The 16,251-nt window shown below is 35.5% G+C and overlaps 3 protein-coding genes and 1 non-coding gene across 4 annotated transcripts; 3 read left to right on the top strand and 1 right to left on the bottom strand.

Annotated features, from left to right (window-relative positions):
• The first annotated feature begins 99 nt into the window (after window positions 1-99).
• LOC110857461 lies at window positions 100-1,433 on the top strand. Its single transcript, XM_022106057.2, has 3 exons — window positions 100-248; window positions 542-686; window positions 788-1,433. The coding sequence occupies exons 2-3, from the start codon at window positions 632-634 to the stop codon at window positions 1,252-1,254; spliced, it is 522 nt and encodes a 173-aa protein (XP_021961749.1). The 5' UTR covers window positions 100-248; window positions 542-631; the 3' UTR covers window positions 1,255-1,433.
• A 297-nt stretch (window positions 1,434-1,730) lies between these two features.
• On the bottom strand, window positions 1,731-1,803 carry Trnai-aau. Its single transcript has one exon. It is a non-coding gene; the product is annotated as a tRNA-Ile (tRNA).
• Window positions 1,804-3,122: 1,319 nt separating this feature from the next.
• On the top strand, window positions 3,123-6,450 carry LOC110857183. Its single transcript, XM_022105791.2, has 6 exons — window positions 3,123-3,295; window positions 3,372-3,533; window positions 3,893-4,098; window positions 4,391-4,707; window positions 5,379-5,656; window positions 5,979-6,450. Exons 1-6 carry the CDS (start codon window positions 3,201-3,203, stop codon window positions 6,319-6,321), a joined length of 1,401 nt encoding a protein of 466 aa, XP_021961483.1. The 5' UTR covers window positions 3,123-3,200; the 3' UTR covers window positions 6,322-6,450.
• Window positions 6,451-7,214: 764 nt separating this feature from the next.
• On the top strand, window positions 7,215-9,786 carry LOC110857438 (botryococcus squalene synthase). Its single transcript, XM_022106032.2, has 4 exons — window positions 7,215-7,535; window positions 7,941-8,033; window positions 8,141-8,526; window positions 9,060-9,786. Exons 1-4 carry the CDS (start codon window positions 7,247-7,249, stop codon window positions 9,480-9,482), a joined length of 1,191 nt encoding a protein of 396 aa, XP_021961724.2. The 5' UTR covers window positions 7,215-7,246; the 3' UTR covers window positions 9,483-9,786.
• The last annotated feature ends 6,465 nt before the right edge of the window (window positions 9,787-16,251 follow it).

The following is a 16,251-nucleotide window of genomic DNA, read 5'->3' as shown; positions in this document are numbered from 1 at the left end:
TTACAAGTTTTGGGTATGTGTACACACATTACAATGAAAGGGATGTATTATGTATGGCTGTGTGTATTTACATATTTACTAAATAAGTTGTGTGAAAAAACAGGATATTAAAAACTTAAAACAATCATAAATGGAGAATTATGTAGATAAAAATACTCTTTTTTACACAGGTCCTGTACATAAACATTGCAAATATGTATTCAGATAGTTGGCTGTAAATTTCTGGAAACAATTTCCCAAGAAATAAGGTATTTCTTCATCGTTTAACAGTGAAACATGTACATATGTACATATTTAAGGATAAGTAATTATGTACATAAATCTATATATTTATTGTTCTTTGAGGCTTTGTTGGCCAGATTCTAAAGACCTAAAAAATTCTTATTGTATTCCATCAGAGCTTTTCTTGTTATCCTTAATCCTTCCAAAATTAGATTTCTGTGGAATATGTACATACATACTTATCCTTAGTTAAGGTCCATTTACACAATTTTATGTATTTACCTGAAACCTGGGTATAAAAATTCATTCTCTTTTCCAGTCTCAGTCTCACTCCAAATTTACACTTTTGTCCAGCACATTTACACTTTTCCTCGCCTTCACAAAATTTATACCGTTTAAAACTTTAAAAATGAAGTATTTCGTACTTTGTTCCGCCATCATCGCTGCTACAATTGGTCTCGGAGGTAAGTCAATAATTTACAAGAATAAAAATTACCATACATAATTTTCAAAATTATTCAACTTTCCAAAAAAAATTCTAAATTAACTATTTTTTTCCTCCCAGTTTTTCGCGTCACTTCCGACACCATCACGAAGGTTCGCTCGATCCGTGCCGGCGTCCGATCCTGCATGGACGACATCATCGCGAACGCCACCGCGGAAAACGCCCTCGTCGGGGAGCGGATTAACGGCATCCTGGAATCTCACGGGAAAAAGGCGATCGATCTGCTGGACCGGTCGAAATCCTTGGCGACCCTGACGTCGAAAGGGGCGAAGGACCTGAGATCAGGATTCGTCGCTATTCTGGCCGACGCCAAGGCTGAGGTGGCTCAAAATGCGGGGGAATTGTCACTGGAGACGCGCTGCGCCATGGCACATCGGTACAACGCCGGCTTAAAGGAATGGAGGACAATGGCGTCCGAATTGTACACAACTTTTGGCGTGGATCTCGCCATTTTGAAGGAAAGTGAAGGCCTGTTATCGGAGCGGACAGATTGTGGTCCTTTTGAGAAGGAGGTCAAAAATTTGTAAAAAGTGGGTTTGATGCATTTAATTTTTGTACGTTTTTTTTCTAATTTTTACTGGAGTTTTTTATGACAATTATGTACGTACCAAATTGAATTGGTCGTTTGATATATTTAACTAACTTTATTCGTAATTTTGGATGATTTTTTAAAACGAAATAAAATTTCAAGTTTCTTGTACTGAAATATTTTGGTCAACATCTTGTTTTACTCTACTCTTCATCCATTACAGTCAATCACCCAATTTTCATAAATCTCAATCGCATACACAAATGTGTAAATAAAGTGACGCTCAATAATGTGTGAAAAGTAAAAGCTGTCTTGATTTCAAGTTATTTAAAAATAATTTTATTTTAGAACTTTGAAAAATGCAAGGAAAATCTTTAGAAACATGTAAAATTTGATAATTTTGTAACCATTTGTTATACAAATTTGAAAGGAACTACATAAAAAAATTATTAATAGCTCAAGGGCAAAAAATACTGGCCCGTCTGGGGATCGAACCCAGGACCTTGGCGTTATTAGCACCACGCTCTGCCGATTGAGCTAACAGGCCATTCGATGAAACCTATTGAAAACTTACCTGCCCAACCGTTTCACATGCACCAATTTGGTTTGTATTTCAGTTTCAGGATAAGTGCAAAATTTGGCAAGTTGCAAATTACTTTATGACTTAGATTAAGGCTTCCCGATAAATTAAAGTGTTTTATGATTTTAGATATCTGCCGTACAACAATGCATACAATCCATACCCATACATACTTTGTAAATGTATTTATCCATGCAAGAGTTTGCATATATATATATTGAGTTTTTGCAAATATTTAAAGAAATAATTATTTTAAATGTTTACGTATTTATTCAAATACCACAATATACAAATTTATGTATAAAGAAATGTTTAATTCAAATAAGTACAATGGAGTGATTGATCTTCATATATACCGTAATAAACAGTAAATAAACCGTTGTAACGTTAGAAGTAGCTCACCCTATTATAATGAGTTGTATATGTAACTTTGCGCCAAAGGTGCAGAATTAGCCGACAAAAAAGATTCATAATTTTCATATAATTTTGCACCAATGGTACAGAATAAGCGGGGAATAACAAAAATTTGATAAAATTTTGCACCATTGGTGCGGCCGAAATGCGTAAAATTGAGATACAATTTTGACATGATTTTGAGGTTAAGATAGGTCTGCCACGACTAACAAGAACTTTCAGATAATCTTAACCATTGGTGCGGAATACATCGATTCCCCCAATTATTTCGCACCATTTTGCGGTACTGTTTGTTTCACAATAATGGTGCTACTAATTGCCTAAAAAATGGACATGGTCCTATTTAATTAGCATCAATTGATGCAAAAAGGTCGTTAACACACAGACAGACAGACATACAGACGGACAAGAGGAATTCAATAGCTCTCATGCTGCGCAGGGTGAGCTAATAAGCAGAGTAAACGCTTAAATGAATTGAGGATTCATTCACTCATTTGGTTGTGATAAGCATTAATTTTTTCGCGAATTACTTGCATGCATTTATGTATGTAAGATGCGGAAGAAGGTCAAGAAACTGAGCGAAGTCCAGTTCATGAATTTGCAAAATTCTGCAAAAAAACGTCATGTTTATATTGATCTACATAATTAATCCGATGACTGTTGCAACTCTCAATAATTCTCCATACGGAAGTATGCAGTTAAATATGTAGGAAGCGCAGCAGGCAATTTTTCGCAAAATTATGCAAAATTTGTGACATGAATTGGAAACATGTGATGCTGAGCTGGTCAAATTATTGGAACAGTTAATCATGAAAGTGCAAAGTCATGAAATTCAATCAATATATTTAAACGAGTGGTTAAGGTTATTGACATTACTTAATTGCTTGTCGTCCAAATTATACATCAATTGTCGTTTGGAAACATTCGATAAATTTCTCGCATCGCTAATCATGGCTTCGGGAATATTAAGCTTTTACATGAACGCCCTTATGGCAGGGCTGCTTTCAATTAAACAACAGCCGGGACCAGTCATTCAACAAATTGGGTAAAAAATTCTATCATTTTTTTTAATTTAAAATTTCCGAAAATAATGTTTTTTTTAATTTCGTATTTATTTCCAGGTTACAGACCGATGCGGGCTGGCAAATTTGTAGGAGCTCTTTTCTCAACGTTGGCAATTATTGTGATCAATTTGATAACCGAATGGATCTGGCGTTATCTCGGGTGCATGACGCGATTAATACGGCGAAACACGATCTCGTCAGAATCGGGTGGATCAGAGGGTATGTAAATTAATTTGCTAAAATTTTTGCAAAAAAGTGTTTTAATAGCACAAGTTTTACCATTATTATTTTATTCGAAAATACTTACGAAAATTCGAAAATACTTACGAAAATTCGAAAATACTTACGAAAATTCGAAAATACTTAATATTTGCAAAATGTGCAAAAATATTTATTTCGATGCCACAATTTTTACTGTGATTCTTGTTTGAAATTAATTTGCGAGTATTTTCTAAGCGTTTGACTTTGATGCCACAATTTGTATCATCACTTTTTTACTTGAAAATAATTTGCGAAAATTTGTCAAATGTGCAAAAAATACCACAACTTTTACCATGACTTCTTTTTATTTTTGTCAGGGGCCGACTTGGCGGTTTCGACCCACCCCCCTCGGATCAAGTGCAACAGGAAATTGACGACCTTAAGCAGAACATTATCGATCTGCAAAATCAGTTGGCCCAAATTAACAAGTCCGGTCAAATTGATGACGTCGATGGTAAAATTGCCACCCTACAAGACGCCATTGCTCAACTCACCGTCAAAATGGACACTCTGGTCAAGGATGGTGAGATATTTATTTGCAAACTTTAAAAAAATACAAAAAATACGAAACTATGTAGAATACTTTATAACAATCTGCAAGATTTTAACCACTTATTTTGAAATTTCACATCATTTTATGAAATAATGAATGCTTCTTTGACAAGTCGTTGTACATATGTAAGTCTTTGTAAACTTAAAAAAATTGATGAGAATTTAAATTTTTTAAAACATTGTGCACGAATTTAAATACTTTTTCGAAATGTTGATTCAACATTGTTGAATTGATGAATTTACGAGATCTGACCTATTTACAGCATCTGACCGGTTTACCGATGCGGTAAAGCAACTTCAAGACTCTTTAGCGTCTTTAACCGCGTCGACACAGAGTTTGAAAATGGAGGTGGCGAATCTGGAGCAAGATTTGGAAAGTACGGAAATCGTAAATATTATGGGCGACATTGTGGATGGGGCGACTTCCGGGACGGCGTACAAGTATGAGCACGGCTCGTTCAAAGGGACTTTGACCACCGTGCTGTCGACCATTATTTCTCTGGCGTATGACGAAGTTTTGGATGATAACACGTTTTTCCTGAATATTATGAAATTTCTGAGCTTTTTGAAGGATAAATATGTAAGTGAAGTTTTAAGTTTTTCGTAAATTGAGCATAACTAGGAAAGTGGCCGGTCATGTTTCCATTTTGGCAAAAATATTGACTACTTATGAGAGAAATATATGAGATTAAAAAAAACTTTTGCTGGGAACTGGTAAGATTTTTGTTTGCAAATTTGCCAATATTTTCTTTTATTTTGCAAAATCATTTATCAGGATTAGTTCGCAAATTATTCATTACATATGCAAATGAGTCACGATTTGAAGTAAAACGTTGACTTGAGTGTTCCCACTAAATTTATTTGCTGAAAAATTGAGGTTTCTAACTTGATTTTTTTATATTTGAGAAACTTAAGAAATTTAATTTGAGGCAATAACTTTATTCAGAAATTTTTTTGACAATGTGGCAATTCACGGAGCCCTTGGTAACTTTGTAAAATCCGAAAACTTACAAACTTGTACAAGCTTTTACAAATAAATATTTATAAGGAACGTTACTTTACAAGTCTTTACTCATGATGAGATGAAGGGCGACGAATTATTTCGTTCAAATGTGATTTCTTTACAAAAATTTGCGGAGTTTACAAAGCTTCTTCAGACCGCGTGAATTGCCTCAATGTCAGTTTTCATAGAAATTTATTATTCCCAACTTGAAAACAAATCATAAATTTATATTTATCTTTTAATCCCAGAAATTACCTGGTTGTCAATTCCTGTACGTTACCGTAATCGCCAACGGCCACCTTTACAATAGAGGCAACGCCTTCATGGTGGCACGAATGATTGCACAACTTGCGCAATCTGACGACCCCAGCGTGGCGTCGGGCGCAGACACTTTTCTCAAAGTGGTCGTTCATCCCATTATCACCTCTGTTGTACGGTATCCAGACACCGGAACTAGCGAAGTTTGCGGACCCACGTGCCAATTAGTAAGAAACGGAGATAAACTACAATTCGATAAGAATTTCAAGTAAGTCGATAATAATTACAAGTAATTTATTTTAGTGTTTAGTTTGTGCAACATTCTCAGCCCTCTCATTCGAATTTTTGTAAATTACTAAATTTTTGACACATTTTGGTTAAAAAAACATACAATACATAAATAAGTGACGTCTTTAATTGCTGTCTATAATTTTGAATAGATATTACAACTCTTTTGATATCTTTGCAATTTTTTGCACATTTTTAAGCCCTTTCATAGTTTGTAAATGCAAATTTACAAAATTTTATGAGAGTGCAAATAATCCATTTTACACTTACGGTCTTAAAATGGTTTTCTATTTTCTTAACAGCGACTTTACCTACCAATTTGACACCGATTACGCCAAGGCTTACATCCTCCCGGACCACTGCGCCATTTCCGAAGGGGTAATCCACAGTGGGGCAAGCGGGGTCAAAATTCCTGTCCTTTTCTGTCTCACATTGAACTCGGGGAGTCGTCTTTACATCAAATTCGAGTCATACTCCGACCCGACCGATAAGATTGATTGGGATGGGGCACAACTGGACGGAAATGATAACACGGTGTGCGAACGGGTGACAGATTCTGATATCGGGAACACCTTTTCCGGTGGAAAGGGAACCAAGTGGTACGCCTTTGATAAGGATTTGTTGTGCAAATATGTACCCCAGTAAATCGAAATGAAGATGCATTTGTCAAAATTCACTTTTAAATAAATTCCAGAAAAAAATTGATTCAGAAAAGCGCATATGTAAACTTGAATGTATTTAGATACATATTTAGTAAAATAACTTATTATTGAATTTTTGGTATTAATTTTTTGGCACAAAAATCATTTCGCACGCATAAACATACTCATTAGGGCAATACATACATACAGCATGGAAAGTTTCCATTGGAAACATAAAACTTGTCAAAATCCTAAATTCTGCACAAAATTTGACTTACGTAAGTAAGGCACCTTTTGAGTTGACAAAATTCTCAAGGTGCACTGGATGTGCAACCATAGGTTCAAAATCGACAGCAAAATAAGTTTTATCAAAGTATTAAAAACTTGGACATTTTCTAAAAAAAGCTATCCTTTCCTACTTGCAATTTTCACGCCCAATTAGTGACTGAAAAAACTACATACATATTTAAATATGTATGCATGTATGTGTACATCCACCACCACAAAAAACTTGCCATGTAAAAAGGTAAAAAGTTATCTATTTTTTTACACCGGTGCGAAGTAAGCTACTTCAAGTAACTGAAAACCAGATAAATCTGCAACAACTTCTCATTACGCAACGTTAAAAATTTTCCCAACAAATTATTTATTAAATATTTCACATTAACCTAATCTTAGGTATATCACTCTAGTTGCAACAAATTACGTCCATTTGTAAACTATTGCCTACCTGAAGTTCATTTAAGTCTGGATTAAACGCATATGTATGTACGTACATATGTATTTACATCCTTTTAAACCAGTTCTGTGCAATTAATTAAAATGATGAGGAATATGTGTGTGAATAGGATAAAGCGATTTAAGCATCAATCTCTCATTCACTACTTACCCTTCGGATACCATAAAATATTCCATTTCATTTAACAAAAATGGAAATCACTTTAATTTTCGCAATTGTTATTTGCATCCTAACAATATTTCTGTTTAACAAAGTATCGAAATATATTTCGCACCCGTGCCAAATAATCCCCCTTTTTAAACTAATATTCAACCAGTCTAAACTCAAAGTTCGACATGTCAGTGCGGAGTGGGAGTGGTGTTTCGACAAGTTGAGGAAAACGAGTAGGAGTTTTTATTTTCTGATTTTGGGCATTCATCCAGATTTTATGAGACCGGTTGCAGCCTTCTATTTGATAGCGAGGGCACTGGATTCAATTGGTAATGAAAAACGAGGACGTCCATAAATTACGTCATGAGGGGGGGAAGTCTTGCGTGCTAATCAGAAGTGTGCCACATGTAAAAATGGGGTACAGCACGTGACCAGAAAGGGTCTGACAACCCAGCATTTTTGCGTGACATAATTTATGGACAAAAGCAATTGGTGAGACAATTCATGACATTCTGTGAACTTTACAAATATTTACTTCTAAAGAAAATTGGCTTGCAAATCTTCGTAAACTTAATCAGATCAAAGGCATATTTTTAATTTTTACAAGTTTATAAAATCATAAAATTAGAACATGCACGGATTTTACAGGTTGCCTGCATGCGTGAATTGCCTCCTCAGTGTTACATTTACATATTTACTAACATATTTTTTTTACATTTTACCTATATATTTAGAGGATGACATGAAAGTACCATCAAAAGAAAAGGAAAAACCTTTGTGTGAATTTTATACTCATTTAGCAGATGAAAATTGGACTTTGTCCGGATGTAAGTTTTTAAAAGCGTACTAAAAATGACAAGGAAAAACCTTACATATTTACATATCTAGATAGATAACAATCTTAACAATCTTCATTATTTTACTAAATACATAGTTGGCTCAAATCTTACCGAGATTCAACTCCTCCAAAAGTTTGGAAACCTGGCAAAATGCTACAATTCCTTACATCCTTCCGAGCAACTTATCATAAAGGATGCCATAAAAGAAATGGGGTTCGGAATGAACAAGTTTCTCGACACGGATATAATTAGTCTTGCTCAATATGATGAATATTGCTACCACGTCGCCGGGCTTGTGGGCATTAATTGCGTCGAATTGTCCATTGTTGGCAACATTTGTGCTCCGTTTGGCATCCCGGAAAAGACGCAACGGTCCCTCTGCGTCTCGGCGGGACGCCTGTTGCAAAAAGTGAACATAATTCGAGATATAAGGGAAGATCTCCTGCAAATCCCGCAGCCCAGAATATTCTGGCCGAAAGAAGTACCTGTTCACATTTTTTTGTTGAATACAGTCAGTGACCGCGGAAGCTGTGGGGACATCAACATTGTACATGATGATGGGATGATGATGGGCAGATGATGGGTACGCCCAATAACCGTTGGAACATTGCCCCGTTGTCTCCACGCTTCCGCTGTCACTGAATACACACTGTACTATACAAAATGAATAACTTATTCATTCATTTAAATAAATTTGTAAATAATGAGTGAATAATTTTGCAAAATTTTTGGATGGATGAATATCGAAGAAATACATATTTATTCACTTCATTCATCTAGATGAAGAATGAATGAATAATTGTATTCATTGTTCATTTTTAATCTATGTATGCTTAATACGCGGGGTATATTGAGAAATCCATTCAATAAGGCGAATGAGATAGCTAAAATGAATAAAAAATGAACAATGACAAAATATTTATTTTCAAGTTTTGAATACAGCAAATGAATAATTAATGAACAATTTTTTCTAATTTCTAATGAATTTTGAATGAAGGAATATTTTCTGAACAGGTTTGGGGTAAGTATGCCGAAAAACTGGACGACTTTCTACTCCCCGCCAACAGACAAAGCGCAGTTAATTGTTGTAATGAATTGGTACTTAATGCAATTCCTCATGCACTTGATAGTCTTTCCTTGTATCCGAATGTGTCTGATTTAAGTTGCCAAAAAATGGCGGGTGTGGCTTTTATCATGGGAACTGCGACGTTAGAGTTGTGTTACAACAATGAAAAAGTGTTTACCTCCGCGGTGAAATTGAGGAAGGGTGAAGCTGCCTGGATTTACGATAATTGCTCCGACTTTGTTTCTGTTCTTGAGTTGGCGAGATATTATTTTTGTAAGCTAAAGGTTAAAATTGAGGGTAACGAAGGGTTGAAGATTGCTTTGTTGGATAAGTGTATTAAGAAATGTGATGAACTGATAAGCGAATATTGAAATGTATTATTCAATTAAATTGTGAATTAGTAATTTACAGTTTGAAATAACTCATAATTTTCTATCCTTCTAAATTTAAGACTAACCTAATCTCTTCTACTTATCGATATAATTCAGATTTCGAATGTAAATCGTTTGAAAAATTAAAATTAAAAGTGTTCAAAGATTTTAGGTTATGTTGCAATGTTTGGTTTCTACATGGACTTGTGTATGTAGCTTCAAAAACATAAATATGTGTGCTAAAAAACTAAGCAATTTTCTGGTACTTTTCCATTAATTCAATAAAACTATGCACTGCTACAAATCTGATAAAGTCACGAAGGTATTTATTTATCGGTATTAAAGTTGCTACCGCTAGGTTTAAAAATTATGCCTTGCTTGTAACAATTTCCTACCGAAATGGTAAAACTTTAATAATAACATATGTATTACTACAGGATATAAACTTATCAATACAACTTTGATAGGGTCACACGGTGTGACTCACACCATACATATCCGGATGAATACTTCTTTGTATAATTTTAATACTGGATTCTAAGAGTGTAGATCCATATGTACATACATATCTAGTTGTTAGTAACAAGTTACATATTTCCATCCTATAAAATCAATTAGTCTTTTTCGACATCTAAATTTCAAACGTTTCTTGCACCTTTCCCAAGTCAATATCGCCTTATTAACGAGTATCTTTCTATTGAATTTCAAATATTCAAACAGTCCTACACAAAAATATACCGCCAAACAGGTGCTGAGCAGAATGAAAATAGTTTGAATACTACTGCCAAGCTGAACAGCTTGGAAGCTCAGAAAACTGAAATTTCTCACTTTTCCTCAGTTTAGTCTCTCTTTCTCGCAATAATGTCGCATTACGGACGACCTTAGGCTCATTCCATTTGTAAGCAACACGTTTGATCGAGTACCAGAAAATAGTGGTGCTAAACCCTGCTCGCTGGTGGTGGCTGCCTGACCATGTATTTTCCTCTCTTTGATATGAGAACACCACACAACTTCTGCTTTGTCAATGTTCCCGGCCACGTAGGAACACAGAATTATTTACTACTGTCTAGACAAGCAGCCCATGTTAATTTTACCTTTTCGAAAAATCGCCAAAACTTCAAGACGGACAAAAATCGCGTGAGGTTTTAAACTTTTTTGTTTGCTCAGGCCCAAAGGCATCGATTGGCTTATCTCACTATAAGCGATTTTTGTCGGTCTTCTCGATAATTGAGTTTTTCAATACATTTCAAATTTCTGATTTTTTCGAATTTTCGAATTTTAAAATTTTTTTTCTATCAATGAATGATCGATTAATGAAATCCGTAAATGTAACCTACCCCTTTGAATCTATACTTTGGCTACGAAAGCATTTTCAATGCATTTACAAATTTTACTTTAACTGCTATATCTTTGCGAAAAAAATTAATTTTCAAATTTTGATTTTATGGTATGGTTTATTTTGTACCATGCATCTACTATAAGATTGTGGAAAATATCTCAAATATGGGTGCGACGACGATCGTGTGGGTTCAGATGGAATGAGCCCTTATTAGAAACCCGCTGATAAATCCCGGCATCCAAGAACATTTTAAAATACTGGATCATCCTTGATTCTCGTCCAACTTGAAAAGTAAATCCGACCGGCCGTTCGAAAATGGTCTTGACTCCACGATACCATTTTTTCGCGGGATAATTTCTCCTCAGGGAATCGTAATAGGCGTCAATCTCACTCGACGGTCCGATATAAGCTGATCTGTCACACTGCAAAATTTCTTCTTCGATAAGCCGATTTACTCCGATGGCACTCACATCATCCGAAAGTCTCAACTTATCCGGATACCAGCGAATCCTTGGACTAAGCAGGGAACTCAGTAAACGTTGTAAATGCTGTGGAATCCTATAAGGGTACAAGACCACCTCGTTTTCCAAATATTTCGATAATTTGTAACTATAAAAGTAATATTTCCTTCCCGACATAGGGGTAAATTGAGATAAAATCGTGTAACAGAACCCTCCCAATAATTTCACGGTGGTAAAATTTCCAGTCTCGTCGTCCTGTTTGAGCAACCTTGATGTAAATCTGTCCATAATCATGCCCTGATTTTCACCTGTTTTGGGTGTTTCTTGACAAGAAATTTTGTCATACGTGTCCATTTGTTCCCCGGGAAGGGGCGAGTTAAAATTGGTGATGAACAAACTCAGATAACAATTACTTATCACGATGCCAACCAGGAGCCAGGGAATATTTAAGAATTGGAAGGGAACGAAATTGGTCAACTTTTTAGGGAGGCGGTTCACCTCTTCGATCAGACATCCGAAAAAGTACAAAATTAACTTTACCGAGTAGAACCGTTTGTTTAAAGGGTAAAGTGCAACAGTCAAGAGGAAGGACGACAAGATAAGCATGACAACCGTGACGATCCACACGATAGGGTCGTATGGCGCTAAATACAGGGAAAAGATGACCCCACCTGATGCCAAATAGCATGAAAAGAAGGATAAACCAGGAAACGATGTGACAACAATTTGATTCCGAAATCCTCCCTGGATAAGATCTTCACGCCTTAATGACGGGTAGTTACAAGGTTCCGTGAGAAAATAGTAGCACGAAATGCTGTTTGGTCCAGTTACGTGTCTCGTTCCGTTAAGTTTATTTAATACTGTGGTAATTAAAACTTCTGATAATTCTGGGTTCCTCCCAGTACTTGGGTAATCCACCCAATGATACTCCAATTCTGGCGGGTAGTCGGAAGGGGTAAATAATTCTATATTTTCAGTAGTAATGCAGGAAAAATTTGGCAGGATTGGAATATTATATCGACTCTTTTGATGGCATATTTTCACTTTATTTTCGGTGAGAAATAGTAAAACTGAAAATTTGACGGGTAGTTGCCCTTCATAGAGTAAGGGGGGTGAGTAAAAGGGTGAATTTACATCGGCCAACAAAGTATTTGGGTTGCTAGGAATTAAGATAAAGTAGAAATTGTCGGGATAAATAGTCAAAATCTGGTCCTTATTTAGCACTAAATGATAACTACTCTGACTCATGATCCAATATCCTAACACTTTTGCCAACCGAGATTTTGTATAATTTTGCGAATTTTTGGTGATAAATAGAACCACAATTTCACAAATCCAGCCCCTATTTTCGAGAAGGTCAACTTGTGAAGAGGTGTTATCTGATTTGTAGAAGTCTGAACGAAAGTTGTCCAACAAGGAGCGTTTAGCCAGGGTCACGGGAACATTGCGGGTACTTGGTAAGTTTAAGGTGGAAATATTGTTGAAGATTATGAAATATCTGCAAGAAGTGTTCGGACAGATGCCAAATTCTGAGAAGGTAATGCGACTGCGAATTCGATGTGGGTAAAATTTTCAAAGTTAAACAACATGAGGAAAGCTGCATGTCGGCAAATATCCTTTGACATGGTCATGATTTGTAAATTTTTTTGAACGTGTAGGTGAGAATATTTACTGTACATAGAAGAGTGGTACTGGTAGGTTTAGGAATTTATATGAAATATTGATGATGCAATACTTGCCGAAAGCCTTGCTAAAATTGAGGATATACATAAAAGTAATGCGCCGGACGCCGGATACAATTAGTTTTCGAATCGATTGGAAAACCATCATATCAGCAAATACACAATTTAGAGCTCAGGCGATACATATGTATGTACATCGCGATATGTATGTAACTGGGACAAACGAGAACAAATAAAACGAAATTTTGCTTCTGATTGGAACCAAAACTCCGAATTGCAAATTATAAATAGAGTATAATTTGAAAACTGTCCGACATAGCATAACCAATATAAAGTAACTTGTTCATGTATTTAAGTATGAAAATAAATGTGGAACAAGAGCAATTTAACTATATGTATATAATTTATTCATGCGATAAGAGTTACAATGTTCATAGAAATTAACATTGTACTTGGGGGGAAATGAGAATCAGCATGGAAAAGTAGAGCTGAGTTAAGTGGTGTTTATGCTTCACGTCATCGTCACGTCCTCCTTCAAATCCGATTTTTTGATTGGCTGAACTAAATTATCACTACGACAATTAAAAATTTTAACCAATCAAAAAATCGGATTTGGAGGATTACGTGACGATTACGTGAAGCATAAACGCACCTTTAGGCCACCTCATGAGTAATGTAGTAAGCTACTTAACCTTAACGGTAACTACATGCAAATTATGTCAAATTGCGGTCAATTATAACAATGTAATTATGTTCTATACTAGATATAACCTTAGTAAATAAATCGGTCAGTTTCGCCGCCGTGTATTCTTACGACGCCTAAACTGCATATTGTTGTTAAATGTTACCCAAATTATTGCAATCCTCGTCACAATATTTGACCAATTGTGTTTCACATCCTCGCCGACAAAGATACAAAAACAGACCGCCAAACATGTTGCTAACAGGATAAAAATGGTTTGAATACTGTCGCCAAGCTGAACCACCTTGAAACCGCTGGCATACCGAGATTTCTCATATTTCCCCACTTTAGCCTCCCTTTCCCGCGCTAATGTCGCAAGGTGGCGGGTAGTTTAAAGGGGTGAATAATACTTGATCGCCACTTGAAAGGGCAATAATAGTACAGGCAAACGTTTGTAGAATTGGGACTCTTTTTTGGTAACATAATTGCACCCTATTTTCCGTGCGAAATAATAAAACAGAAAACTTGACGGGTAGTTGTTTTATAGGCCGGAATATTTGAAAATAAAGGGGCCTCGTGACGCTGGATAATAATACTTTCGGGTTACTGGGAATTAAAAGAAAGTAAAAATTATCTGGATAAATTCTGAAAATAGTTTTATGATTTAGTGTGAAATAGGAATCGCTATGTGTTCTAATCCAATACGATAACGCCTGAGCATGAGATTTCATAAAATTTGACGAATTTATGGTGACAAATTGAATCACAATTTCGCAAAGCCAGCCTCGGTTTTGGAAAATGTCAAGTCTGTACGAGGTGTTTGGCGTTTTGTAAAAGTATGGTTCAAAAATTTCTGAGAAAGTACGTTTAGTCAGTGTAACAGGAACTTGGCGGGTAGTTGGCAAGTCCGAGGTGGAAATATTGTTGAAGACGAGGTAATATCGGCAACCAGCTTGGGGTGAAAGAACAGATGCCAAATTTGGAGTGTTTAATGATGCAGTAGGTTGAATGAAATTAGAATTTGAAAAGTAATGCATTACGAGAAAATAGTAGTTAAGTTTGGCCATTGTTCAAACTTCTAGAAATTTAGGGGGAGTGATTTTTTCAAAATTGAGGTTACTATTTACATCAGAGTTGTGATTGTTTGAAGGTGGGTGTTGGTTAAGTGAGAAATTTTGGTAATATATGTATTTAGTCAGGTTTAAACAATGTATGGTAAATCTCTTTACTTGAGAGTACGTACATATGTAAGAGAATAGAATTTTCTCAAGTTGGAAATATCGAAATGCCGATTTTTAATATTTGAGAAAATTAAGTATATGCATAATTACCAGGATATTACTAATTTTTTATGTTAAACTTGTCTAAATACATGGCCACCAGCCACCACACATTTCGTGCAACAGGGCAGTGAAGAGCTGGCAAATTTCCTACGTTCGGTAGCCGTAGCGCCTAGCGGTTGTGCTGCTCATATCCGGAATTATGTATACAACCACTTTGAACCTGGCATAGTCACGCAACTATTTATTGAGTTCTCGGTATGAAATTTGCTCCCGCTTGATATTAAAATTAATCCGGACCGCAAATTTTTTTATCGATTTAAACAATAGAAATTATATACTCTGCTAAGAGAGTATTTTTTGGTACTGGTGGTTTGTTAAAAACACAAGTTTAAAAACAAAATCATCCTTGGATGATTCTTAATCATCGATTTATTTATTATTTCACTTTATTATAAATTTTGAAAATTTTGACGTGAGCTTTACATACAATTTAATTTAATATTAATCAAACGTAAAAGACCTCCAAACCCGATAAATATGTAGCTAATACTTTAGACTCATAGAATCGTGGCTGGAATAACGACACAGAGTGGCCTCCTCATGTTCTGGTAAACGGTAAACCGGAGCTCGGATTCAGCCTGAGAAAATGAAACCAAATTGTCAAATTAATTATTAATTAATTAAACATTTCTCATTTTATAAATAAATCACGATTTTAAAAAACCGTGGCCGTTTTTTTTTTACTTACGCCAGTAAAACCCGTGGGCGGAATGTAAATGTCGTAGTTGAAACGATATTGTTGATTTGGTTGAAGATTTACATTGGGAATGTGCGCATCTGGCGCGACAATTTGAACATCGTTACCTTTGTAAGTAATCGATTTGAAGTAAACGGTCCCATATTCCTCGGTGCCGGCTGTGTACACATATCATTTATGGTGTAAATTGCAAGTCAATTATGCTAATTGTATGTGGTACATAATTCTTTACGTACCGTTTATAAAGTCGGCACCAATGCTGTAGTACTGTCCTCGACGAAACTGACATGGGGCAGCGGTGCATCCATCCAGTCGGACGTCAAGAATTATTCCGTCACCTTAATTTGTAGGTAAAATTAGGATAAAAAATTATTACTGAATATTTCTACTACAAATTCCGGAATCTTTATTTATTAGTTTTGGGAAGCATTCTCAAGATTCCTTATTTCGATGCAGGGTTCTTGTTTAAAAAACAATACAAAGAAAAAGTAGCAAAACTTAATTATGCACAATTTATATTAGGTACTTAACATGGATGACAAAAATTGATAAAGTTTATCCTGTT

The sequence above is a fragment of the Folsomia candida genome, unplaced genomic scaffold, assembly GCF_002217175.1.
Source record: "Folsomia candida strain VU population unplaced genomic scaffold, ASM221717v1 Fcan01_Sc018, whole genome shotgun sequence".
NCBI lineage: Eukaryota > Metazoa > Arthropoda > Collembola > Entomobryomorpha > Isotomidae > Folsomia > Folsomia candida.
The sequence above is the reverse complement of the archived record's forward strand: the minus strand, read 5'-3'. Positions and strand labels throughout refer to the sequence as shown.

Bases quoted from the DNA above. Each gene is read 5' to 3' on its own strand.
- LOC110857461 (XM_022106057.2), top strand. From the start codon at position 632: ATGAAGTATTTCGTACTTTGTTCCGCCATCATCGCTGCTACAATTGGT. The intron at 687-787 runs GTAAGTCAATAA...TTTTCCTCCCAG, and splicing joins TGCTACAATTGGTCTCGGAG to TTTTTCGCGTCACTTCCGAC.
- LOC110857183 (XM_022105791.2), top strand. From the start codon at position 3,201: ATGGCTTCGGGAATATTAAGCTTTTACATGAACGCCCTTATGGCAGGG. The intron at 3,296-3,371 runs GTAAAAAATTCT...ATTTATTTCCAG, and splicing joins CCAGTCATTCAACAAATTGG to GTTACAGACCGATGCGGGCT. The intron at 4,099-4,390 runs GTGAGATATTTA...ACCTATTTACAG, and splicing joins GGACACTCTGGTCAAGGATG to CATCTGACCGGTTTACCGAT.
- LOC110857438 (XM_022106032.2), top strand. From the start codon at position 7,247: ATGGAAATCACTTTAATTTTCGCAATTGTTATTTGCATCCTAACAATA. The intron at 7,536-7,940 runs GTAATGAAAAAC...CTATATATTTAG, and splicing joins GAGGGCACTGGATTCAATTG to AGGATGACATGAAAGTACCA. The intron at 8,527-9,059 runs GTACCTGTTCAC...TTTTCTGAACAG, and splicing joins GAATATTCTGGCCGAAAGAA to GTTTGGGGTAAGTATGCCGA.